Below are 26435 nucleotides of genomic sequence, written 5' to 3'. Positions count from 1 at the left end.
ATTTTCAAAAAGCGATAAATAAAATACGTTCTTCTATAATAATAGTGAAACCGTGTTTGGTTTCAATCACGCTAGAACGATACGTAGTCCTACATTTTATTCCAGAAAAACGTATGATTCCCGGCGGACGTGGTTCCCGGAGTACCGGAAGACAAGTTTGTATTTTTGCTTTATAGATAATATTTCGAAAACCAAAAACTACGAAATCGATAATGGGGTCCTATGGGTAAGATGAGCTAAGACATAGATTACTTAGGTATGACCCGAAATAAAAATGCGTTGAATTTGACGAATACGAGGCTTAGTTGGAGCTAAGTCCATTTATGTTAAAATGATATACTATCTGCCTTCTAATGGACTAACAATATCTGCCTTCAGATATCAAAGATTGAATCAATATCAATAACTACCAACTAAAATAGATGGACGTCGGATTTAGTTACCCAAGGGAGAATTGTTTACGAGATGTGTTGCATACATTAATGGTAGCTTTGAAAGTTCTTCGCTTGTTTACAAAGTTTCAGTTCGTGGGGACATTTTTGCATATATTACGGCACAAATTTTGACATACGAAAATAAATTTTAGCGCAACATTAGTATTTAAAAAAACAAAAAAAAAAGGGTGCGTGTACTTATGTACGCGCGTAAGAAGTTATACTTCTTTGGCATTACTAAAAATAGTTTTTGATTGCATGCAAGTAATTAATTACAATTAAATAATCAAATACTGGAAAAGGAGTTATTATAGTCAATAAAGTTCAGTTTACATTTGAAAAATTAAATAAATAAATATTTATTATTATTCTCTTACATTAAGTGTAACATAAATTCTATTATTATTCGAATGTTTTTTTTAAATTATGTCTAGTGCCGTAGCATCTTACGTGGGCAACTTCATTCTGTTAATTTTGTGTAACAGTGCGCGCGCATCGCAAAACTTCACTCTGATCAATTTTTCATAACGCGCCTAAAGAAGTATAACTTCAATAATATTATTTGCATGTAAAGTTCGCTTTTATAATTGGGTATTATGGTTGGATTGTGGCAATTATTTATTACATATCGAACTATTATTTCACAAAATTCGTGGTAATTTATTATAAAGCAATAACAAATTGCTTGTTTGGCGACAACAATTGTGAGAAAACTGCCATGCCTCTAATGATTACGCGATTAATAGATACACTGCAAGACAACAAGGCTACTGATGAATTTTAAATTACAGCTGCAATTAAACGATACCGACCTTTACGAAACGACGTTATGAAATTACATAGATGAGCCGTTTTATCGTTATTAATTCAAAGCGAATAGAACCTATTTCAGTATCAATAACAACGTCGATAATTTTTACTTAATTGGAACAGACACATTGCACTGACTGGCGTTGTTGCTCTTATCACAAAGTATGGTTGATTCCCGAAAATTGATATATATATTAATTTCACATATTACATAAAACGAATATTAAATATAAACATAAACTAATAATAATAAAATAATATACATTGAAATAAATAACTAAACTTAACATAAACTAAAATATATCATTAAAAGGAGTCCCTTTAGGCAAGGTTCCGAAGATACTGGCAGCGTTCCCTCTTTGAATTGCTAGACTAATTCTTTGTCCGAGGTAGCTGCCAGATCTTCGGTCTCCTGTTAATTTATATTAACATAGAAGGATGATCACCAATGTAGTTAGATTAAAGAATTGTCTTACCAGTGATGATTTGATCGCCTAGATCATCACTGCTTCTGACATAGATTTAACAGGAATTAAATGAAATTTGATTCTAAATAAATGTTCACACTCCAAGTATCCTTGCTGTATATACGTATATATACTTATTATACAAATGCATTTAAAAAAAGCGCGTGCGTACAAAGTACACATGTAAGAAGTGAAACTTCTTTGTTAATTAATTATTACTAAGGTAAAAGCCACAATAGAAGTACCAGTATTTGTATACCTATATTTGTGAATAGAAAAAGAAAGAAAAAAAATACTAATACTCCATAAATTCTCTTTACGAAATTTTGATTTTAAAAATAGAATTTCTACATGTAACAATCGCCACTGTGAGAAAAGGATTTTTTTTTAAATGAGATAAGATGCCTGCCTACCTTAGAAGTGCAAAAATACATATTATATATAGTTATTAAGAAAAAAAAACTAAACAGGAACAAAAAACAAAGTAAACTAATAAAGGATACATGAAAAATAAAAATTAAAAAGCGCACATAATAATTTAATTTAAGACCAGTCTTACGTCAGTTAGTAGTTAGTACGAAAGGGAGTTAGGGATACGATGTGGACAGGAATTTAAAGAAAGATAGAGAAGGAGCCAAGCGATTATTACACGAAGTGAATTCCATAACTGCAGAGATCTTAAAGGACTCGAGTATATATGATATATATATATATATATATATATATATATATATATATATATATATATATATACTTATTATCGCTTTTCATTTTCTTTTTTCAAAATTTATCCTGATGCGCCTAAATAAGTTTCACTTTGATAACGAATGTTCAAAATGCATTTCAGTAATTTACAAAAAGATACCAAAATAGTTTACGTATTTTTTTAACTTAAAGCCTCTGTAAAGGCTGGTTAATAAAATTGATTTTCCGATTTTCCATACCCAATGAGCGAGTTCGAACTTAGGATAGGATTAGTTACAATCTTTAATAACGTATATCAACATTAAGTTATATTTACTTTATTCGTTATAAATTGCCATAGGTTGCCAATACGTTTTCACTCTGAGCGCATTTACATAGTATAATGCACCTTAACAAAGGAATAAAGACGCAATTTCATTTCGCACTACTAAAGGCTATATGTGCCCAGATTGTGCGTAACCCATGAGGTAATTAGCTAAACACTAGCATGGAACTGAACCCCCCCCCCCCCCCCTCCCCCACGCCCCGAGGGACGAGCGTGACATTTGGACACGCTAACTTCTTCACGGCATTTACTTAGAACAATTTTCGCGTGTCAAATTGTTCATATAGTTTTATACTACGGTATAAACTACTACTATAACAATAAGAACAATGTTTTTCTGCTTAGTTTTGAAATGAAACTGTTATTTCAAAAAGTATCACCGCCGGAAAAGAGTGATTTAATATTTCTAATAGTAAAACTAGTATACAATCTTGAAATCTAAATTAACACTAAAACTCCCTTGATGGCCCCTTTGGGAAACTGAAAAACTAGTATTAGGTGCAAATTTCTTTATAATAAATAACCAACGTAATACAGGACGGTAATATCCCCATACGATAATAGTCCCATCCAAATAATAAATGAAAAACAGTCACCTACCTCATGCACAAAATTACGGGACTCTTGAATTATTGATTTTGCGGATAAACGCGGTGTAATATGTAAGTGCTAATTCGTAAATAAAAGATAATGTTATTTTAAATTGTTTGTGTATACCTAAGAAGTAATTATTATTAATAGGTTAACATTAGTTCTATACTACCTATTACTATATAGGTAGTATAACACATTAGTTCTGATGTGGAAATGGACGGATTTACTTTTACATACATAGGATACTACTATTATAAAAAAATTACAAATTATAATAAACAGAGGATTTACTATTTAAACATAGTGAGGTCCACTAATCTCTCAAGTAATGTTTGCGACATTAATCTCAAACAAGTATAATAGTAGTCGCGGTATTTTTGTTGCTCATATTTTATTCGTTTTTAACAAGTAGTTTTGTTTCTTTCACAGCATCGTATTCAGCGAGGAATTGCCAGTATGACTCTGGTTTCGGGGACAACTCGATTGATTTTTGTTTTCGGTTTTATTTGTTTCTTCATAATTGAATTTATATATAATAGAAAACTAACTTTTACTACATGCTTGTTTGAATTTAATATTGTATGAAAACCTTGTTTTCAATAAAACATAATAATTGAAAAAACAAGCATGCATTCTTATCTGCGTTCTGCAGCATATGTGTTAAGTCATGCAGTCGCTTTATGAGTTGATATCGTTAACTAAAAAGTATAAAATTAAAGAGACTATACAGCTTGCCAACCAGTGGACTGTCAAATGTGTGTGTGATATCATGTGATATAATTCTAGTGAGCTGTTGGTGTATTGCGCACCTTAAGCTATTAACGTTTAGAACAACCGCGTGAGCCGTGTCAGCAGTTGATCAATGTTTAAAAAATATATGTGTATTTAAAATGACTCTTCAGCTGTTAAGATTTGGAACACACGTGAGCCGTATCAGCAGTTGGTCATGAAATTTGAACAGAGACAATAACGCTTTTATCACAGATTAATCTTCAATTTCTATCACTTTCTGAGTAGACTATTAACGATACATATGTTTACTATTCAATTGTTTGTGCTATTCGATGTTCGTATTATTCTAAATTTTTTCCTGTTAAAAGTGTCTTCATGATCCTAACTCCAGGATTGTCTGCAAGTGGTTGACACATATCTGTATTGTTGCAGGGTCCGAGTGGAGTACTACGTCAACGAGAACACGTTCAAAGAAAGACTGCAACTATACTTTATAAAGAACCAACGCTCGAGTGAGTAATTCAGAGTACTATTAAGACCATTGTAATGTGTAATCTTGCTTTCATATGTTTGAACACAATCCGGCTTCGTAAACGTACTTTAAGCCTTTATTTAAGGAATAATTTGTCTTGTTTATTCAAGTTGATACGAATGAGATTAACTTACACTTTACGTTGTATAAAATTTCATAAAAATTAGATTTTAGATTTTTGTATATACAAGTCAGATCAGCCTTCACGTTGTCGACTTTTTGGGTCTAAGGCAAGACGTTTTGATCTCGATATTTTCCTTTACCGCATGTTAAATGCGCACTTAGAAAGAAAGTCCATTAGCGCACAGCCGGGGATCGAACCTACGACCTCAGGGATGAGAGTCGCGCGCTGGAGCCACTAGGCCAACTCTGTTAGTAAGTACACAATTACAGTTTACAAAAATAATATATGCATTTGGCATTTCGTCTGGGTAAACGTTGTTTAAACCTCGACATCAAAAAAAACATTTCTAACAGAACAAAACCATACCATGTTCAATTTGATATTTGATATTCCTCACAATGATTTTACGCTGAGCTAAAAAATGCTGAAAAAATCTGGCTGGCTTTATGTTCTCTGTAATTTTCGTTACAAAATTTGTTTGTCGAATTCTTTTCATCCGTCAACATTTTATATAATAGACGCGTCGGCTCAACTAATGTTAACTGACAGCACCGGACACTAGTACTGGCAGAAGGCTCGCAAATTCGTTGTTGGTTTTTCAAACTGTATCTTTTCTTTTATGATGGAAATTTGTTCACTGTGCTGTGGCCAAAAGAGACTATAAACAGTTAATATACATAATTTAAGGTCTGTTCAGTGGTATTGAAATACTGTTATATATATATATATATATATATATATCATTAAAACTTCGTCATGTAACTTGTTCACTTGAAAGTTCTTTGAAGTTCTCAGAGCTAATGATAATATTGGTATTAAGTATCATGATATATTTAAGTTTTCAAGGGCAATTTCTTCGGTATTTTCCAAAACACAATTCAAATTTCTGATGATATCAGATGAAATATTTTACTTTCGAAGTTTCATAAATAAAGTATGCTGACGAGTATTTGAAGTCAGTTTAATTATTATAAATTGATTGATTGATTGATTAGCCTTTATTGCTGACACCTAGTACATGTTATAACAATTTTTTAATTTACATAAAAAACACTTAATTCTAACACATAGATAAAACTTGATCTAATCCATCATATGACCCGTTTTTGGTAATCAGCGTGTCCTGTGACACGTAGGCCTCTTCCAGCTGCTTCCATTCTTTTCTGTTATTAGCTCTATTATAAATTACTTTGATTTAATTTGCATTTCACCAATTCGGTGTCGTTGCAATTGACAAAAATTATAGATTCAAAACCGTGTAGCCTTGAGAACTTTATGTATTCTACAATTTACCATAGCGTACATAATTTCAACGCTCACAAAAAAATTTGTTACTGAATATTTTTACAAAGGGATGCTTTTATTTCATACCCCTATAATTTGCTTTGACGTCACTTCACGCCAGGACACACCCAGCACGACAATCAAATATCTCTATTAATTACAAGGCGTACGAAAAATCAATACAAAATAGTTTGCACATGCACATGTTTTGCAACAAGATACCTGGGTAACACTGAAAATGTTTAGAACGGGCCAGTTAGAAACATTGCTAACGAAATCTTTTTTGAATTTCAATTTTAGAACTCTTTGGTAACCTGACTGTATATTGCATTCATTTGTGATTTGTTTTTGTGAATTGGCGGCAAATCTAAAACTCTTGTTACACGTGAAAATGAACCAAACGCGAGAACATTTTTCGGTCAATGATTTATTATAACTTTCGTTGTGGGCTTATTCAACAACAAAGCTATGATAGGCTGCGATTACCATTTCTTAATGAAGCTGAATCTCGTGCCACTATTTACAATTGGTTTTACGAGTTTAAGCGTGGACGTAGCAATCTCCATGATGATCCGCGTGAGGGACGTTCTTTAACAGCGACTACTTAAGATAACATCAGTGCTGTGCGACGCATGATAAAGGAAGATAAGAGATACCTATCAGCAGATACGGGTAAGCCTAGGCATTGGTATGAGTCAACTTCAAAAAATATTACACGAATATTTAGGCGTCAGGAAGCTTTGTACCAGATGGTTTCCCCACACTTTAACCGACGACCAGAAACACCTTTACATGGACTGGTGTCGCCAAATGTTAGATGAGGTCAACGGCGATGACTCAAATTCTGTAATTGACATCGTCACAGGTGATGAAAGCTGGATATACTGCTACGAACCCGAAACCAAAAGCGGCAAAGACAATCGCTTTACGAGCCCTGAAGATGCGGTGAAAGCGTACGAAAATGGCATAGAAGAGACCCCGAAGGAAGAATGGGCCCACGGATGTGGTTCCATCGAATGCGACGATGTGTAGAGAGGAATGGAGATTACTTCCAAAAACAATAAAAGTATTGGCCACTGTCTATATTAAGCCGTTTTTCATTTTCTAAACATTTTCAGTATTACCCGTGTATACTAGACAAAGGTGGGTTTATCGTAGCAAATTTGATAACGCGTTTGTTTCGATTGATAAATCGAATTGTATCGCGTATCTGTGATTGGATTAAAGATGCTGTCACATTGAAATGGAACGTGCATCGTGCAAAAGGCTTCTATATTTTAGGGTGCGTTAAACAAAAATGTTATGTCCATAAAAAAACAACAGTTATATTTATAATAAAGAAAGAATAATGTGTCAATCCATTCTATCTAATCAAGAAACAGTAATAAAATAGTGAATATAGATACGATTCTTAACCCGAAGCCATGCTGCGACAGTCTACCAATAAATATTTCTTTCTCTGTCAAAAAAAAACAACGCGAGAAAACCAAGTCTAGTCAAACAACGAGTGTCCTATGCTACATTAGGGTGGTAAATGAAAGAGACCGTAAATCTGTAAGACCAAGCAATTTTACTTCATAATTGTGAGTCATATTGAATCTTGTTTTGTGAAAATTGCGACTATTAGAATCACGAATGCGACTAATGAATAGTCAACATGGTTGACCTAAAAACTTTTATTCTTGGAAATATACAATAATTGTAACACCTGGTAACTTGAGTGTTACATTGCAATATTGCGACTGTCAACCGTGATATCGGGCGTTCAATTCAAGGCCAAATTTGCTTCTTATGGGCGCAATTAACACTTTCTTTTACGATAAAGGATTTGTGAGGAAACCAGAATGTTTCAACAACCGAAAAATCTATATGTGTCAAGTACAAACCGCAAACTCTAGAATAAAGGCCATCTAAAGCCAAGACCGGTATATAGTTGTAGCGCTACTGGATAAATATTTATTTATACCTATAAAATAAATATAAAATTGGAAAACATGTATATAACAATAAATACCGCGAAATTAAAGTCTTTTGGAAGGTCACTTCAACAAATATTTCATCGTTAATTTCTCTGTTTATTGAAAGAAAATATTATGGAAATGAGAACGAAATTTATATCATACGCCTAATACATGTTGATAAGAAATTAACCAGCAATGCAACTTAAAGTTTGCATTGCTATTCCAATTAAAAATAAATAATAGTTTAAAAAACTAAAAAACACGCTTTTAAAGCACATCTAACTAAAAACTAAAAAATTAAAAATAATTCCTAATGTAGGCTGAAAATGGTAATGAACAAAAAATACTGGTAATATTGTGAAAAAGCGTGGGTTGCTCGATATACGAAAAATATGGCACAGAGCGCCCCATTTTATTTTTTAGTTAATTTTTTTTTCGGATTATTGCATTGTTATCGATCTTGGACAGGTGCGCAAAATTTGAATTAAATCTGTCCGTTTAAAGTGGGTCAAAATCGAGTCCGAAGGAGTCGGTTACATACATACATAGATACAGGTGAAGCTAATATAAAGCGTGTTAAAATATTATTCATGTAATGAAAGCTGAGGCCTATTTTGATCTTTTACACTGTGTTGTGTAAAAGATCAAAAGTTGTGTTGTGTCACTTTGTTAATAAGTAAAGGTACTTTATAACTTGATTGTTTATGATTACGATTAGTGATCAACTAATGGAACGTTTTGTTTCAGGTTTACGCATTAGAATAGTCAACTTATTTTTCAAGATATTGGCATGTCTCCTGTACATATTTCGCGTGTGCGCTGATGGAGATCCCATTAATGCTACTTGGTGAGTAGATTACACAATAAAACTGTATTTCATTGTGTTTGACAGGAAGTAATAAGGATAAACATATAAGGATAATAATTTACATTACATAGGAGCAAGAGTTGGATACAACATGGACAACTCCTATGTATACGCTGTGTTAGACGAAGAGTTTATCTGCATATCTTAGCAAGAAAATAACCTAAAAACGACCCACAAACAATACACGCAATATAGAAATTTCTGTAATAACTTCCTTCAAAACCACAAAAGTTTAAATTATAATAATATAAAATGAAGATAACAGTAAAAATTGTGAACGTATGTTAAAAATATATGCAACATAAACCCAGCTAAATCCAACTCATGATATCCAAGAAATCCTTCAAAAGTATCTCGATATTCTAAACGGTTATTTCAGTTCAATGGGTACTAAATTGGCTTCCGTTTTATTGGCCAAGACAAATCGGACGGAACAAGTACTTTGCTTTAAAGTATCAATTACAGCTAAATCGAATGATTTATATTCCTTCCTTGTGACGAGCGAGAAATCATACAAATTATCAGCACTCTTAAGCCTATTGTAGTGATGATAATATAAGTAACTGAGTGGTCATTTCCTTTAAAAACCTTCTTGCTGCACTAATTTCTTATATCAGCCTTGCGATTCTGTAACTCACTTTTCGAATTCACACAGCGGTTTTCGCATCGGCGCTCGCTCTCAAATCAGTCGTGAAGCAGTCATTTTATGATTTGGCATTCTGATAAAGTGAGAGCTTGTAGTTTATTGTTTATCAGAACGCACTTTGTTTTGAAAAGGTCAATATAAATTGAAAAGATATCTTTTTTAATTTATAAGCCAAACGTATTGGCGTCGATCTATCTCCACTTGTCAAGTTCCTCTTGAAAAGAGCAGGTTAGGAAGGTATGAATACGATTTTATTTTTCAAAAATGTAATTTTAATGTGAATCTAATCTAATCGGAAAACTTTATAGCTACGGCTGTATGCCGGGTAACAAGAGTGTGTTCGAGTACTCCGCTAAGCTGACAGAAGAGGAGTTCCAGGAACGTCCTATCATCAACTGGGATGGTATCGTGTGGGTTAACCGCCCACTGTTCTTGTGGGTGCTGCAGGTCATCCTCGCGATGATATCGCTCTCCGAGGCTATTCTGTTAGCCTACCTCGGGTACAAGGTGAGCTTACGCAACAAAACTTTGTAAACTTTTGAAACTAGAGAGGTTCCAAGTATTGTTTGATAAAAATCATAATCTTATTTCTTTATATGTAGGATTTGTTCTTTAATAGCTAATAATTGTTAACTCAATAAATAATTTTACGTTTAAAATTATAATCATAACTTCTGGAATTCCTACTGCCAGGGTGTAGTTCACAAATGAATGGTGTGGGTCTCTAGGGAAGAGTTTTGGCCTTCAATTAATAGTAATAGTTTAGGGAAACCCCACCAGGTTGGCCGTGTGTCTGGCAAGGTTTATTGTAGTTGAAATTGGTATCTCACTACTAATTTATTTACTAAATGAGTGTTAACTGGATAAAAAACTATTGGTACACAATCATTTGAACATTTATTAAGTGTAGTACACGCATTTCATATATTTAAAAGTAAATACAATGATAAGCGATTCATGTCACCATTCCTTGGACGTTACTTCATTTGAATGCATAAGATGCAATGTCGTAGATATCATACCTAAGGCTGAATTGCAGTGTAACTTCATTAGTCTCAAAGCTCTACTGATATTGTATCCAATTGGCTATTAATAGAATTTACATATGTAAATACAGTTAAGTCAAATCAATAATATAAAGCGATAATTCATTAACTTAATTAATATGTAAAAGCAAAGTTCAGATCCCAGCTGTGACTAATACATTTATGAATGAGCGCATATCCACTAACTTTTATTTAATCTTCGCAAAGGATGCATGCAGACGAAAATATCGCGTGAAAATATCCTCCTTGCTTTGCTAAAGACCAAGAAACACATATCTAAGACAAACAAAGATGTGTTGTTCTTAGGTATCTATTTATATATATACTTATAATTATTCTGTGAGTATGTATGTCACTGAACTTCTCTTAAACGACTGGACCGATTTTGATGAATTTTTTTGTGTGTTTAAGGGGATCTGGGAATGGTTTAGATTCACAAATCAGCCCGCCAGATGGCGCTGCAGTCGGTACTTTCATGCTTTGCTTTACTAATCGCTTGAAATATCATGCAGGACAACGTCTGTCGGGTCCACTAGTTTCTCTATAATCTTCCAAGACACAACCACACTTCAAAACCAATTTTTGAATTTTTTTTCTTTGTATTTGTTTATGCCTAGAAGTGCTTATCACATTATAACTTGTACTTTTTTCTGTATGTATCAGTGTGCCGCGTTGACAAAATTTTGCAAATAAAGTTAAATAGTTTTCCAAACCTATGTTTGGAAAAGTATATACTCGAAATTGAATAAAACTTGCTCAACGGACGACTTTATTACTTGATTTTCACAACTCAAAGTTTTCAGTGCTTTTCTGAAAACGCGGCCAGCTAGAGACAGCCACACAAGATATCTGTAACTCCCAATAGCGATTGCATCTTCAATATTACATTTTTGTATTGCGCGATCGAATCAGCGCTACGGATATTGAAAGAATTACATCGCTTTCAAAAACATATTAGAATCAGTACCGAAATTGGAAGACATAATATTGTTTAACATATATAAACAATTAAATTAACAGTAGTATAATATTTAAATACATTTTATTAGTAATCAAACAATCTTAAATACAGTATTTACAATTTTCTTAACCTACATAGTAATAATTAAAATTTAATAAATAGAAAATTAAAACAATTTAAAAAGTTTGGTCAATTACGCTGGCAGTATTTCTTCGCTGTACTTATTCGTTGAGCGAGGAAAGCACCAGCTCTGGGGTCATCGGTACTATCTACCAGGCATCAACTTAAATCTTTCATTAGCGCCTACGCCCTTGAACCCCACGGCCCAAAAGTCTCAACTCCGAAGGGAACAAAATCGAAGTTGGAGGAAAGACTCTTATATTTTCTGCTCGTCCGTGGGAGGTGAGACGGGGCTAACGTGTCAACACAAGTATCATCCCATACCAAAGCCCGTCCCATCTTCCAAGGGATCAACAATATCACATCCGGCCGCTTGCCATCGTCTCTTACGAACTATTAAATACTTTTTTTCCAGGGCAACATTTGGCAACAGATTCTATCCTTCCATTTCATACTGGAGATGGTGAACACGGTCCCATTTGCCCTGACGGTACGCAATTAAATTGTTTGTTTTTCTATTATAAAAATTCACAAATTAATACGTATTTTTTATACTTACAGATCCTCTATCCTCCTTTGAGAAACCTGTTCATACCAGTTTTTCTGAACTGCTGGCTAGCGAAACGATCCCTTGAGAATATGTTTGTAAGTATTTGATATTTAATTAAAAATATCCTAATACGCCAGCTGTGTCTGTTTTAACCTACTTTTACTATTTCAAACCAATTAAATAGATTCAAATGTGTTTGACCTCATAACTTACATATTTTGGTCAGAGAATATGCTGAGGATAGCGTAAAATTGATTATTTAATATCGCGTCAGACATAAGAGAACACCAGTACCTCCAAATCTGGAGCTTTTACTAAGGGCTGCAGTTTTTTGTTGTATATAAATCAAACAGTTGTATAAAATTCCAATAAAATTTAAATCAAATTTTACTTGCAGAATGACCTGCACCGAGCTATGCAGAAGTCGCAATCAGCCCTATCGCAGCAACTGATGATTCTTTGCGTTACTCTTCTATGTCTCGTCTTTACCAGGTTAGTTCAAATATGGAAATATATGGAAGGCTTTTTGATACGTAGGTCTACAAAATCAAAAAGATACCGGGCAACAACTAATTTCGGGAGGCCCAATCAATGGAAAACTGGTCCTAATTCCCACCTTCCACTGCGAGCGGAACGGACCCATTACCCCCCCGTCTCCGGTTTGGTGGAAGCACATGTATGATAATCATCGTTACGAGTATAGCGGAGTCCGTAATGGGTCCGTTCCGCTCGCAGTGGAAGGCGGGAACACTACATATTATTTCCTTCTAAAATAAAGAAACTACAGTTATCCATTTGCTATCCTATCATTACCTTGTCGACTTTTGACCTAATATTTTTCAAAATTATCCCAAATCTGGTCTCATGAACCACAATCCACATCGTCATGTAACGTTATCATTTAAGGCAACATATTAATCTTACGAAAGGCGGGATCGTAAAATATAGGATTCTCATGTAGATTCTAGGTCACCAAACTTTCAAATACTTTATTACGTGTCGTGAATACTGCACTTGGTTGACGGGCATCTGGGATCGCAATACACCGCGTTTTTAGCCAACTACTCAGACGATAATTTACATAAGTATTTTAGGCACGCATCCCACAACTGCCAGCACATTTGTAAATGTATGAAGCTAATGAATGTATAGTTCAAAAATAGTTTTATGAACTTTCATACCCTTATAGGTTTATTTTTAAAGACATTTCACACCAATTGACCTAGTCCCATGCTAAGCTGGTGAAGCTTGTGTTATGGGTACAAGCCAACGGATATACATACTATAGATAGATAGACATATAAATACATATTTAAACACCCAAGACCTAAACACAACACCAAATGCTCATCACATCGATGTTCGTCTCAGCCGGGGATCGAACCCGGGACCCATGTATTCGCAGTCTAGGGTACTAACCACTAGACCAATGAGTCATCAAACGTCGTCGTTTAACTAGAATAATTTATACATTGAATTATACGATGTCTGAAGCCTACGTCATTCATGCCTTTATTTTATCAAACTCAAATTAAGTGTAGAATAAATAAACCGATAGTGAATTGACGTTAATCCAATTATGTATCGAATTAAAGGCTTTTATTCGCTAACAGATTTCAGGGATTTAACACTGACTACCCCATAAAATATGTATGAAAGGGGAATCATATTGTGAGAACTAAGCGCTTGTGAAACAGACGGATAGTTTAATCTAATTGGGGAGCAATAGTGCTTTTAAACAGCTTTTAACTTTGGAATATTCAAACTTGTGAAATTATTTCAGTTCAGGACACTATTGTAAGTTTAGGGCGATTTCACCTTTGGGAGTATAAATTAAAGACCGGACGCGGAAGCTACTAGTAGGCGCTACGAAATATTGGCAGTGTTGCTTTAGATAGGCATAGGCAAGAAAACGGGATTGAAGCTGAAAAAAAACTGGCGTCGCTGCAAATGTTTCATGGTCATTTGTTTTTTCAGTTCAATATGATCACTGATCAGCCTTCTGTCCCTGACATACACCGTTGATTTGGGTCTTTGATCGTTTTCCTTACGATGCCACTACACAAGCAAATATTAATTGTACACCCGACGAACAGATGAAAAACATTTTTTAACATTTGTGATTCAATTTTTGCTAACAAATGTTTACTAAAGTTACTTAACATTTTCTAACGGCAATGTGGGAGCACCATTATGGAACCAGCTGCCCACTGAAGTATTTCCGATCCAATTCGACTTAGGGTGTACCAGTTCTTAAAAGGCCGGCAACATATTTGCGAGCTTTCTGGCAATGTGTGTGGGCGGCGGTCTCACTTAACATCAGATGAGCCTCTTGCCCGTTTGCCCCGTTTTATATGATAAATATGCGATAAGACGGAATTTTTTCAATGTGGTAAAATTTAAAATACGAATTGAAATAACAAAAGAGACTTCCGGAAAACTTTCGCATCTTTCCTTCAACAATTAGTCATTTATTAAGGTTATTCAAGAAACGTGGTAATTTCGTTAAATATACAGTACATTCTACTGAATAAACTCAAAATACTTTACATTACTAAGTCATTGTTTCTATTGTCTACCAGATGCAGGAGTGAAACTCCAATTTTATACTCACAATAAAAGAAATATTTGTTCTTATTACAAGGCTATTGTGTGAAATATGAATGTAGATTTTTTATTGAGTAATTAAGTAGTCCAGAAGTACAGTAAGAGTAATAGTAATAACGCCACGATGCTTTATAGGTTTAGGATCTGTTTCTTTGATAATTTTTCTTGTGTTGCCTGACACAAAGCTTGAATGTTAGTCATGCCGGTTTCCAGAAACGGTTCTCACATAACGGCAATAGGCACAATATGAGGGTTGGTGTAGTCTGTGAAGTCAGCAGAGCACTTACCAACAAAGCATAAAAAATTGAAGTACTGGTACACAATAGTGGTATAGTTCTGTTCTGGATATTTAAGTCAAAGCATTTCTTTTGGATTTCAACGTACATTTTTAAATGTTGTTAAATGTTAGAAAAATGCTCATTATTTAGTTTTATCACACCTTTCCTTATTGCTAAAAATATAAATATATTTTTTAATTAAACGGAACTATTTAATTTGTGTGTGTTGTTTAATTGAGCGCGTATATTTCGAAATTTAGAAGAAACGCCGTGCTGACATCAGGATACTGTCAGAGCGTTTAACGTTTTGTAAAATCTAATTTTCTGGATTTAAGTGTGCAGACGTCATTCTAAAAACTATCAGGAACTAAGGTCATAAAGAGGTTTCTCTTCTTACGCACACATTTTTTTTATGCGCCAACATATCAATACTATTTGTACGGTTCCTGGGTCGTCGAGGGATCGAAGTAAGATAATAATTTGAACTTACTCTATATTTATCACTCGCGTTATACAATAGAATATGAGCGAAATAATAACTATTATGTTAATTGCTATATAATAAGTGCAATCTAACAAACAGAGAGAGTGCCTACGTCTGGCTATGCTCCCGGGGTGAAACTCCTATGACTAAGTTAATTACGAATGACTGCATAATAACAGTCGAAGAGAGTGCCTGCGTCGGGCTATACTCTCGGGGCGTGACTCCGACGATGTAGGAAATCGTCATGCTTATATGTGATCAAACTGTACAGCCAGGACACGTACTTACATAAGACAAACATCACGCTCGTGGATGATTGGAATGTACGAGCCCTGGCACGTACTTACATAGGAAATCATCACGGTTGTAGATGATCGGAATGTACGCCCTGACACGTACTTACATAGGGAATAATTAAGCTTATAAAACTAAGGAAGCCTGAGCGAGTAAAATGTACAGCCTTGGCTCGTACATACTCCCCCAGGCAAAAGAGCAAAATGTACAGCCTTGGCTCGTACATACTCCCCCAGGCAAAAGTGCAAGATGAATATGTAGTGCTTTACAAGATGATTTCATTATATGCTTAACAGTCTCTAGGTTTATGCTAACACTTTTAATCACAGCACAATCACTAACACTAGGACCCATAGCTCATGGTCCCTTGCACTACCTAACCGGAGTCCGGTCCCGGGTGGCTTCTCCTGAAGCCACTGCGAAACCGGCTGCTGATTCTGCCGATGCTGCACCTACTGCTCCGTGACGTCTCCTGATCTTTATATGATTGTAATGTCCTATCCACTACCTGTCTTGAGCACATTCTGAGAACTATCATGAGCATACAAAATGTATTACAGTTTTGGTGAATGCAACCCTGACTTAGGTTACATATAATTGTTATAAAGTGCAACCGTAATTTGATATCTTGCATAATATTATTCATTGTAGTTGACGTCTTTCACAGTAGGTCATTCCACTTGCTAACATATGATATTTTGCTGAACTGGCATTCCATTTATTGTTTATGATATAATATTAATTATCGTTTCTCACGTTATAAATGATTTATGTTAATTGATGTATGTATAATTTAATATAAAGTTTCGACAATGTATGTTGTACATAAATGGAACTGAACATACGAAACATAGTCTCTGGTTTGTATGCTTAAAGGAATTTTAAGTATTATTTTATATATGGTGCTTTTCTTTCTCTTCCTCTGATTACTCATATTTGCATATTGCATAACCCTGAAAAATCCTGAATCGGTGAGCCTGTTATATTGCGGAACGATAACGTTTCGCAATCTTCCCCTTTTACGAAAGACATTACCTTTCTTTCTGAACTTTCCTTTTGACCTTCCTGTAAATTCCTTTCTAATCTTAACCCCATTTTTCTACTTCGAAATTCCTGCTTTTTCACGAAAGCTTTTTGCTTATATTTCTTGCCTTTCTTGATAGGCAAACCATTTAATTTGCGTGTAACCTTTTCTGATCCATGCGAAAATTTGCCATAACTCTTTCTAGTTATTATGCTATTGTTTCTTACAACTACGTCGGACCCTTGTGTTAAGTTGCGTTGCAAATAGGGTTCCGTATACAATTGAATCGTTGCTTCTTACAAAGGCTTAGACAATACTAAGCTGCTATTTAAGTTTTTATTCTTCTTATAAGAAATGGACTGAGACAAACTTTCTTTTTCTTCTGTTTCTTGCTTGTCTTGGCATTTCATGCTTTTGATACCCACGTTAACACGATATGATTTATCTTCTCCACTCACTTCACTTTGATGATTTGTACTATGGCGTAGAGTCTCTCCTACCCCGGAGCTGAAGCTGTGATGCTCCATGCTGTCTAATTTGGATAAATCTCCTCCTTGATCATCTGCACATATACTGTGATTAACACTAAGACCTATCGGAGTCCAGTACCGGGTGGGCTCTTTGGAGTCCACTCCGAGACTGGCTGCCACTGCTTCCGCCAATGCCACTATCGATGTTTCCTGCTGCACATCAGTGGTTTTCTGTATTGGCATCATTGCTATGCCTGATGGTATCTGCTGTATACTGTGTTTGTTACCACTTTCTGCTAAACCTTCCACCATTGCCGAAGACGAAGAGATTTTCTTGTCCGATTTATATTGAAATGATTGCTCTGCTTGCGTAGAATTACAATTTAAATTTGCATTTCCTTGACCTTGTGTATCGAAATGCGTTGACAGCGAATTTTTGCTGATGCTAAAATTTGATGAAGGTCGCTGTTGTTTTGCAATTGAATCTTTCCAGGTTTGATTATTACCTGTTTCCAAGGCATATAAGAAATTTTCTGAATTATATGAATAAAGTACCGGTGAATCCATATGCGTTTCTAAAGAATGTAATTTGAGATATATCTTTCTCTTTTGGCGCCTACATATAGCTTGCTTCTCGTAATATATATTTTCATACTCAGAGTAGGATCCGCCATGATCAACAAGTATGTCGATATGGGTTTTAAAAATTAAATCCCAATGCCACTTTATTTCTTCTAGCGCTCCTTCAAGTTCATCTTTGTCGGATTCGGAGTATACATTTGATAGTTCAAAAATCTTATCAAGCGACCTAAATAAATATGCTTGTTTGCGAAGCAACTCTTCGGTTTTTCTTGAATGCCTGATGGTTTTCAGACCGTCGGTAAACGAAGCTTGGAATAAATTCTCCATTATGCTTAATATAATAATTAACTAAACGCTTTGTAAATATTGCATTATAGATTCTTAAATGCTTATACTTGATAAAATGCTCAATGAATGCTTCATATCATTCTTAGTAAAATTATGCTCACAAATGAGATAATTCTCAGAAATATAGTGCTCAAAACAAATGGAAAGGACTTACTGTAGATGCCTCCGTATGTTGAAGATTGACGTCCGTTGCCTTCTTCTACGTTTAAAGGACGCTGATATACTTTTTGACCGCTGTGGGTCTTTGAAAGTGCTGGGAGCGGACTTCCTGTCGCTTGCCTCCCTATTTGACCGCTATGGGTCCTTAAAAATGCTGGGAGTGGACTTCCTGTCGCCTGCCTCCCTATTTGACCGCTATGGGTCCTTAAAAATGCTGGGAGTGGACTTCCTGTCGCCTGCCTCCCTATTTGACCGCTATGGGTCCTTAAAAATGCTGGGTGTGGACTTCCTGTCGCCTGCCTCCCTATTTGACCGCTATGGTTCCTCCTTCTCCTTGCTCTCCTCTTTTCTATTGATGCGGATGATAGTTTCTTACTTGCTTGACGACCCAACAAACCAGCAGTGGGATGTTTTTCCACGGCGCCGATCTTCAGGATGACGGAGAAAAACGCGAACGCGATCAACTGTACGCGAAAGACCCGCTATTCCCGGATAGCTCGAAGGACCAAAATGTACGGTTCCTGGATCATCAGGGGTTCGAAATAATAGAATAAATTGAACTTACTCTATATTTATCACTCGCGTTATACAATAGAATATGAGCGGAATAATAACTATTATGTTAATTGCTATATAATAAGTGCAATCTAACAAACAGAGAGAGTGCCTACGTCTGGCTATGCTCCCGGGGTGAAACTCCTATGACTAAGTTAATTACGAATGACTGCATAGTAACAGTCAAAGAGAGTGCCTGCGTCGGGCTATACTCTCGGGGCGTGACTCCGACGATGTAGGAAATCGTCATGCTTATATGTGATCAAACTGTACAGCCAGGACACGTACTTACATAAGACAAACATCACGCTCGTGGATGATTGGAATGTACGAGCCCTGGCACGTACTTACATAGGAAATCATCACGGTTGTAGATGATCGGAATGTACGAGCCCTGACACGTACTTACATAGGGAATAATTAAGCTTATAAAACTAAGGAAGCCTGAGCGAGTAAAATGTACAGCCTTGGCTCGTACATACTCCCCCAGGCAAAAGAGCAAAATGTACAGCCTTGGCTCGTACACTATTTATGATGTTTACAGATCATAACGCGACTTCAAAACAAAAGCAGCCTCGAAGTCGCTGTTGCCGCGATACGGAATATTTACCCTTTTTTTGACGATCATAAGTGTGATTAACTGATTATTTTAATTGAACAGACACCTTAATTTACGCGTCGTAAATTCCAAAATGCCAAAGTTTCTTTCACTCTTACGCTAATAATTTTCGGTATAGGCCCATTTTTTTCGTCTGCAAAAGCCATTTCAGTGAGTTTATGTATTCACTGAACTACGTAATGGGCTTTGAATTTTTAAAGACAATTACGGGACATTATTTGAACTCCACTCCGAGGAAGTCCGTAAGCAATTATTTGTGATTTATAGAACTCTATAATTATCCTGAACTAGTTGTGACATAATAACTGCTTAAACGTATCAATAAACAATTATCTATATATATAAAAATGAAACCCGTTTTCCGTTGTCACGACATAACATGAAAACGGCTTGACCGATTTGTCAGATTTTTAAAAAAAATATTCCTTGAAGTACGAGGATGGTTCTTACGGAGAGAAAAATTTTAAAAAATTGAGAGAAAAAGTCTAAAAACAACACTTTTCTATATTCCCATACAAAATATTCGTAATAAAACTTAAAAGTCAATTTTAACTTAAATACCATATCATAAAGTTCAAATGTTAGTGGAGGGGTTCCGGGAAGGTAAATTTTAATTTTTGATTTAATGTATTTGTTGTCTTATAAACTTTCTTTTTTTTATCTTACTAGCTAGACCGGTGTCCCGAATAGCAGAATAAGTATTTAAAAAAAATAAAGAATCGACTGTTAGGCGGTACGACGTTCGCCAGGCCAGCTAGTAGTTTATAAATGATTAGAGAACTTTTTCTAAAATTGTTGAATTGTTATTTTATTTCTTTGCATACTTTAATTACCAAAGTTGCTATCTCTAAGTTTATCAATTTTATGATGATTCTATTAGGATTACGAGTTAGACAAAATAGACATAGGATTAGACAAAAATTACGTCACACTTATCGTAAAGTATTATTGCTTATATTCCATCTGGCGAAGAAGTTGCCATTAAAAACTCTTTTCGAAGAGTACAAAGTTATTTCCTTTAAATTCTTTATGATTTGACCATGATTATATTACTAGATAAAATATTTTTTAAGTGAAACAAAATTAGCAATCTTGACCCTAACCCTCTGGGAGATACGACTATAAGTATACAGGTACTCCATGTTCTTCAATAGCAATGTCCAAACGTATATAGAATATGCTACAAAGTATATTGATTTTTATGAATAACAAAAACTAATATATTAATGTTTTACAGTGTTTGTGGAATCCAGCATTTCCAACGTGCAGGACACCGGCATCTAAACTTGTTCCAGGCAACGTACTTTGTCGTGGTCACCTTCTCAACGGTCGGCTATGGTGATTTCGTACCTGATATCTGGCCCTCCCAGCTGTTCATGGTCATCATGATCGGAGTGGCTCTGGTAGTGCTGCCTACGCAGGTAAATTATTACTATATACGTTTGTAAAATAATTAGTTATAATAATATGTAGTAGTAGTAATCAGTAGTGCTAGAATCTCAACACTAGAATTCTACAGGTGTAGCATTACCTTCCTGAATCTGCTGCAAGCTACTGAGCACATAAAAAAAATTATGTGCGCCAAATCGGGATTTAATTCTCGACCTTGCGGTTACAAAGCGCAAGTTAACATGGTTGAAAATAGTATCGTTGTAATAAATAAAGGAAGAAAAAATAATATAAATGGAATAGAAGCATAATTTTCAGTTCGAGCAACTCGCGTTTACCTGGATGGAGCGGCAGAAGTTAGGAGGATCTTATAGTTCTCATCGTGCTCAGTCAGAGCGTCATGTGGTCGTCTGCTCCACCACGCTGCACGCAGACACTATCATGGACTTCCTCAATGAGTTCTATGCACATCCATTGCTGCAGGACTACTATGTTGTTCTACTCTCACCTATGGAACTTGATACTACAATGAGGATGATTCTACAGGTACATTTTGAGTTTAAGCTTTATAGGTTTAATATAAAAGAACTACTATGCGCATAAAGAACAGACTCATCTTCTAGACTTGGGTCTAGAGTTAGTAACTGGTAAGGATCCTACCTCCCCAGTTCGAAGGAAGAGCAGAACCTTCGTGCCTCCAGAAGTAACTCAAACCGCTGATTAAATTGATCTTTAGATCGTGGATGCAGCGTCGTAAATATGAAACTAATCACAACTTAACTAAGCCAAGAACAAACCAAAGAAATATTGAAACTATAATGAATTACTACTTTATAAACTAATTATAATATTAAATTAATAAAATATTTAGTACTAAATGTGCGGGAGTCAAAGGCTATTTTGATGACAGGTTCCGATTTGGGCTCAGCGTGTTATCTACATCCAGGGTTCTTGCCTCAAGGACAGTGACTTGATACGTGCACGTATGAACGAAGCCGAAGCTTGCTTCATTCTTGCTGCGAGGAATTATGCTGATAAAACTGCTGCAGATGAGCATACTATTCTCAGGTAAAAAAAATATTAATTACAATTTTACAATTTCGCACTTTCCACTAATAATTTTCTTAAAATCAAGCTTAAACAATATCTTCTTAACCTGTTCTATGCTAAAACGGAAAACATTATTTTTGTGCAACAATAGTCTAATTATAAAATGTTATTTAGATTTTATTATGTCAAGTACCGTAAACGTGTCAAAAGGAAGAGACTAGCAGCCCACGAAGCTGCAGGGAATTCTTTTCTTATCTTCTTTTCAATTAAAACGCAGTATGGGTTATTAAAATAAATCGGCCTAATGGCACCCTTTTAACTAAAGTACTCATTTCGTTTCTGAAGCAAGAATTTTTTAGTAAAAACGTAATATAAAATTGATTTAATTGTATACATACCAACAGTACATAATATGTGCAGTGTAATTTAACACTCGCTCGTAGGGTGATGGAACATCGTGAGGATAACATGCTTTAGACCCAAATAGTCGGCGGTGTGTTTGGCACAGGAGGCTGATCACCTACTTGCCTGTTAGAAAAACAAATGATCGCGAAACAGATACAGAAATCTGAGGCCCAGATCTATCCCCCCCCCCCCCCCCCCATTAAAAACAACGAAATACATTTAATTGTCTCTTCTAGTACTTTCATTTTAAAATTTAAAATAAAAACATATATATATTTAGATCGTGGGCGGTAAAAGATTTCGCTCCTGATGTGGCGCAATACGTACAAATATTCCGGCCAGAGAACAAGTTACATGTGAAGTTCGCTGAATTCGTGGTCTGCGAAGATGAATTCAAATATGCACTTTTGGCAAACAATTGCACTTGCCCTGGTGCTTCTACTCTTGTTACGCTTCTGCTGCATACCAGTCGCGGACAGTAAGTATTTACACTGGATACATTATACATACTTATTAGTTCGTTTGATCATCTTTCTTTGACCGCAATTGTTTAAACGTCTTATGTAGATTAAAATTAATCTTAATTGTATGTCGTGTGAATTAAACATTGTTTAGCATTTTTTCGGGTTCGGGAAGAGATCGCTTGTTGCAGCGACCCCTTAAATTAACTATTGTATATTTTTCTTGTGTGCCATTAAGAGTTAATAATAAATTTCTAAAGCAAGCTTGTTGCTGCACTTATTAATTAGAATAAAAAATTTAGATTACTATAAAAATACCGTAATCAGAATTATTATTAAAAGAATCTCGAATCATCAACAAAAAAAATGTTATACCTTTTGAAATCCAAAAACCTCTATCTAATCCTCATTTTCGCCTTATTCAAGTTAATTTAACGCTCAACATTATGAAAAATATATTAATTGACTAATTTTATTTCAGGGAAGGTCAACAATCCCCTGAAGAGTGGCATCGCCTGTACGGCAAATGTTCCGGAAATGAAATTTACCATATCGTTCTTGGAGACAGTCGTTTCTTCGGTGAATATGAAGGAAAAAGTTTTACTTACGCTAGTTTCCACTCACACCGCAAGTACTTACATTTTGTGATTATTACTTCTTAAGTGGCATTAGATCAGATATTACAAGCCTTGTTTCTTTAAGGTACGGGGTGGCTTTGGTAGGAGTTCGTCCAGCCGAATTACCAGAATTCTATGAAGAAACAATACTTTTGAACCCGGGACCGAGACACATAATGAAAGCGAGCGACACGTGCTATTACATGAGCATAACAAAAGAAGAGAATTCCGCTTTCGTAGTTTCCGATCAACAAACCGAAAGCAAACCGTTGATAACAAAAGATCAAACTGCATGTAGCCTCCTCTCTAGCGAAGGAAGAAGAAAGGGCGGAGACGGCGAGGAGGCCGCGGCCCAGCCCAGAACAGCAGACGGTAGTAACATGGCTCAATCAGCCCTTCCACAAGTGGTTCTACAAGCTCCCGCGACCTCCCCACCAAATGCATCGCCATCACGCATCAATACTGTATCATCCGCTAATTTAACTGTTGCTAGCTGTGAGTGCCACGGTCGGATACTGTGCAAGTAGGCCGGATACAGATGCCGGAATGCAATACGGCTGGCATTCGACCTACTTACTAGACTTTATTTTACTCAGGTTGCTCGATGTCATCAAAATTGCGGCTACTGCGCACTAGCAACTAATAAAAACATAATTGGCACAGCAGACAAAGAGCAGCTCACTCACCGTATATGTTGCAAATTGCGGATGCAAGGAATTAATACCAAGTTACCAGACCGGCTCAGTGATGCTAACTTGTACAGAATGTTCCTAGAACCAACTTCAAATAACCCTAAATGTTGGTTAAAACCCTTTAAAATTTTAATTGTAGACTCGGTTTGAGAGGTAATGTCAAATATGCAAAAAAAAAAAGTATGTAATATTTCGATTTTAATGTATTATAGCTCTTAATTTCACCAACATCATCTTGATGGTTGGAGGTCACAGTCCGTTTCACAAGGCATTTACTTTTGCGAACTAGCGAACTGTGGAATCAACTCTCGGTGGGGGTCTTCCCTCAGAGATACGACCTCCAAATGTTTAAAGATCGAGTGTTCTCCTCCCTCAAAAGCCGGCAACGCACCCACTAAAAATGGGTGTCTATGGGCTGCGAAGACTGCAATTTTTGGTCGTCACGCAAGCTCGTTTGCCCCCGTTTGTTTTATTATATTTAAAAAAAGGCTTTTTAATATTTTTATGTTGGGAGGTTATTTCTAGTTTAGTATCTTGGTTTGGTTCTAGGCTATAAATTGTATAGATCGTGCGTATTAAAAAAAAATCTTGTTTAAAGTGCCCCCCTAAATAAATGTACCTCCTGAAAACCCCTCAAGACATTTTGATTCCCACAAAATTTGGGAAAAAACCCCTGAGTTGGCATCACTGGAACTGTTACAGTACCTAAGCAGTCTGTGGTAGTTCGTTTCGTCCGCAATGCTATGGATGTTTGCACTAAAATTTATAATTTAATAATTTTTAAAATTACTAAAGCTGGCTGGTAAGATACCCGAGGAATGTACATGTTTCATTCTCATCGTGAAGTTTTGGAGTTCGTCCATTTGTCGTATTAATTGAGATGCATGCCATTTAGAGGTTTTAATGGCTTCCCTAGGTATGCGTAGAAAGTTTGACAAAATTAAAACGTAAATTTTAAACCAGTATGTATCGTATTTTAATAAAGTAATGACTTATTCGCTTTCATCCTGAAGTAAAATATGCTCGCAGCATTAATTTATAACCCTTTGGTTAATGATTCAATTTAATACGTTTCAACGTTAATTGTAATGAATTTTTCTCATCGGCATGTTCTGCTATATATTTTTTGGAACGTGCTACAGTTTTCATTAATCGGCTGCGTTCGTGCGGCTTCTCACGTTTAATTTGCTGTCGCGATCAGAAAATATTTTTATATCACGTAACCATTGCCAGGACTGTCCCATTATTCAAGATGAATCTTTACGACCTAGCCCTTCATGATAGTTGCTTATAAACAGGTTTGAACTTCGGTAGCGTACAGCCGCATAGCAAACAATACAATACAGATTTTGTGTTAAGTTTCTGTAAATTTGTCTTTACTAGTTAAATGATATGGCTATTTATCATTACCGTGTTTGTATCAGATAAAGTGGACGGGTTGGACCACAGGGGGGGTCTCAAAGATTCACCAGCCACAGATAGCGCCACGGACAGTCATTTGCTTCTACCAAGAACAGATAATCATTATTTAAGTCCGGACACTCTTCATCATCGGCGAGGTACGTTCGTGGCTATTGGCAAATATTTTTAATGACGCCAGTTATCATGATACTTTATTTTATTTGTATTGTGTGCCTTTCATAGCATTCATACCCACTCCTTCTTTTCGTAGTTCTATAACGACTTAAGATCCCATTTTAATAAACCAAATTGACATTGGAATATGCATGAATATTTTTATCGTGTTTATGTCTTGATAGTGGCCATGGTCGTACCACAACTGAGCGTTTCTTAAGGCGGTTTTTGCCGCGCACCACCACCGCGAACCAGCTGCCCACTGAAGTATTTCCGAACCAATTCGACTTAGGGTCCTTCAAGAAAAGAGCGTACCAATTCTTGAAAGACCGGCATCGCACTTGCGAGCCGTCTGGCAATGTGAGTGTCCATGGGCGGCGGTATCACTTAACATCAGGTGGGCCTCCTGCCCGTTTGCCTCCTATTACATAAAAAAGATTTAAAAAAAAATCTGTCAGTGATCTTTACAAGTTTAGTCGATATTTTAGGTAGTCGGCGACCATCGATTCTACCAGTACCGGACATGGTGACCAGTAGCTTTAACATCGCAGAAGAAGAACGGGAAAGGGAGAGGGAACTAGACATGAGCGAGGAAGAGTTAGAGGATAATGTGCCCTGGCGTACCCCTTCAGAGAAGATTGCGTAAGTGCAACCAGGAAATTGCTCA

The 26435-nt window shown here is 35.8% G+C and overlaps 1 protein-coding gene across 17 annotated transcripts in view; it reads left to right on the top strand.

Annotated features, from left to right (window-relative positions):
• Positions 1–26435, top strand: part of LOC125062599 (potassium channel subfamily T member 2) — a 50865-nt gene that overhangs the window by 17667 nt on the left and 6763 nt on the right. For 11 of the 17 annotated variants that reach the window (XM_047668612.1, XM_047668617.1, XM_047668615.1 and 8 more), the window contains exons 2-15: positions 4500–4579; positions 8716–8815; positions 9791–9989; positions 12025–12099; positions 12171–12254; positions 12557–12651; positions 20817–21000; positions 21272–21514; positions 21879–22036; positions 22704–22901; positions 23366–23515; positions 23587–23996; positions 25618–25752; positions 26257–26410. In XM_047668612.1, the coding sequence (XP_047524568.1) occupies positions 4500–4579; positions 8716–8815; positions 9791–9989; positions 12025–12099; positions 12171–12254; positions 12557–12651; positions 20817–21000; positions 21272–21514; positions 21879–22036; positions 22704–22901; positions 23366–23515; positions 23587–23996; positions 25618–25752; positions 26257–26410 (2265 nt within the window). The remainder of the gene's footprint in view (positions 1–4499; positions 4580–8715; positions 8816–9790; positions 9990–12024; positions 12100–12170; positions 12255–12556; positions 12652–20816; positions 21001–21271; positions 21515–21878; positions 22037–22703; positions 22902–23365; positions 23516–23586; positions 23997–25617; positions 25753–26256; positions 26411–26435) is intronic. The other 6 variants (XM_047668613.1, XM_047668629.1, XM_047668621.1 and 3 more) reach the window with 3 other exon arrangements.

This window comes from Pieris napi, chromosome Z, assembly GCF_905475465.1.
Source record: "Pieris napi chromosome Z, ilPieNapi1.2, whole genome shotgun sequence".
NCBI classification, from domain to species: Eukaryota; Metazoa; Arthropoda; class Insecta; order Lepidoptera; family Pieridae; genus Pieris; species Pieris napi.
This window is presented reverse-complemented; position numbering and strand designations above follow the sequence as displayed.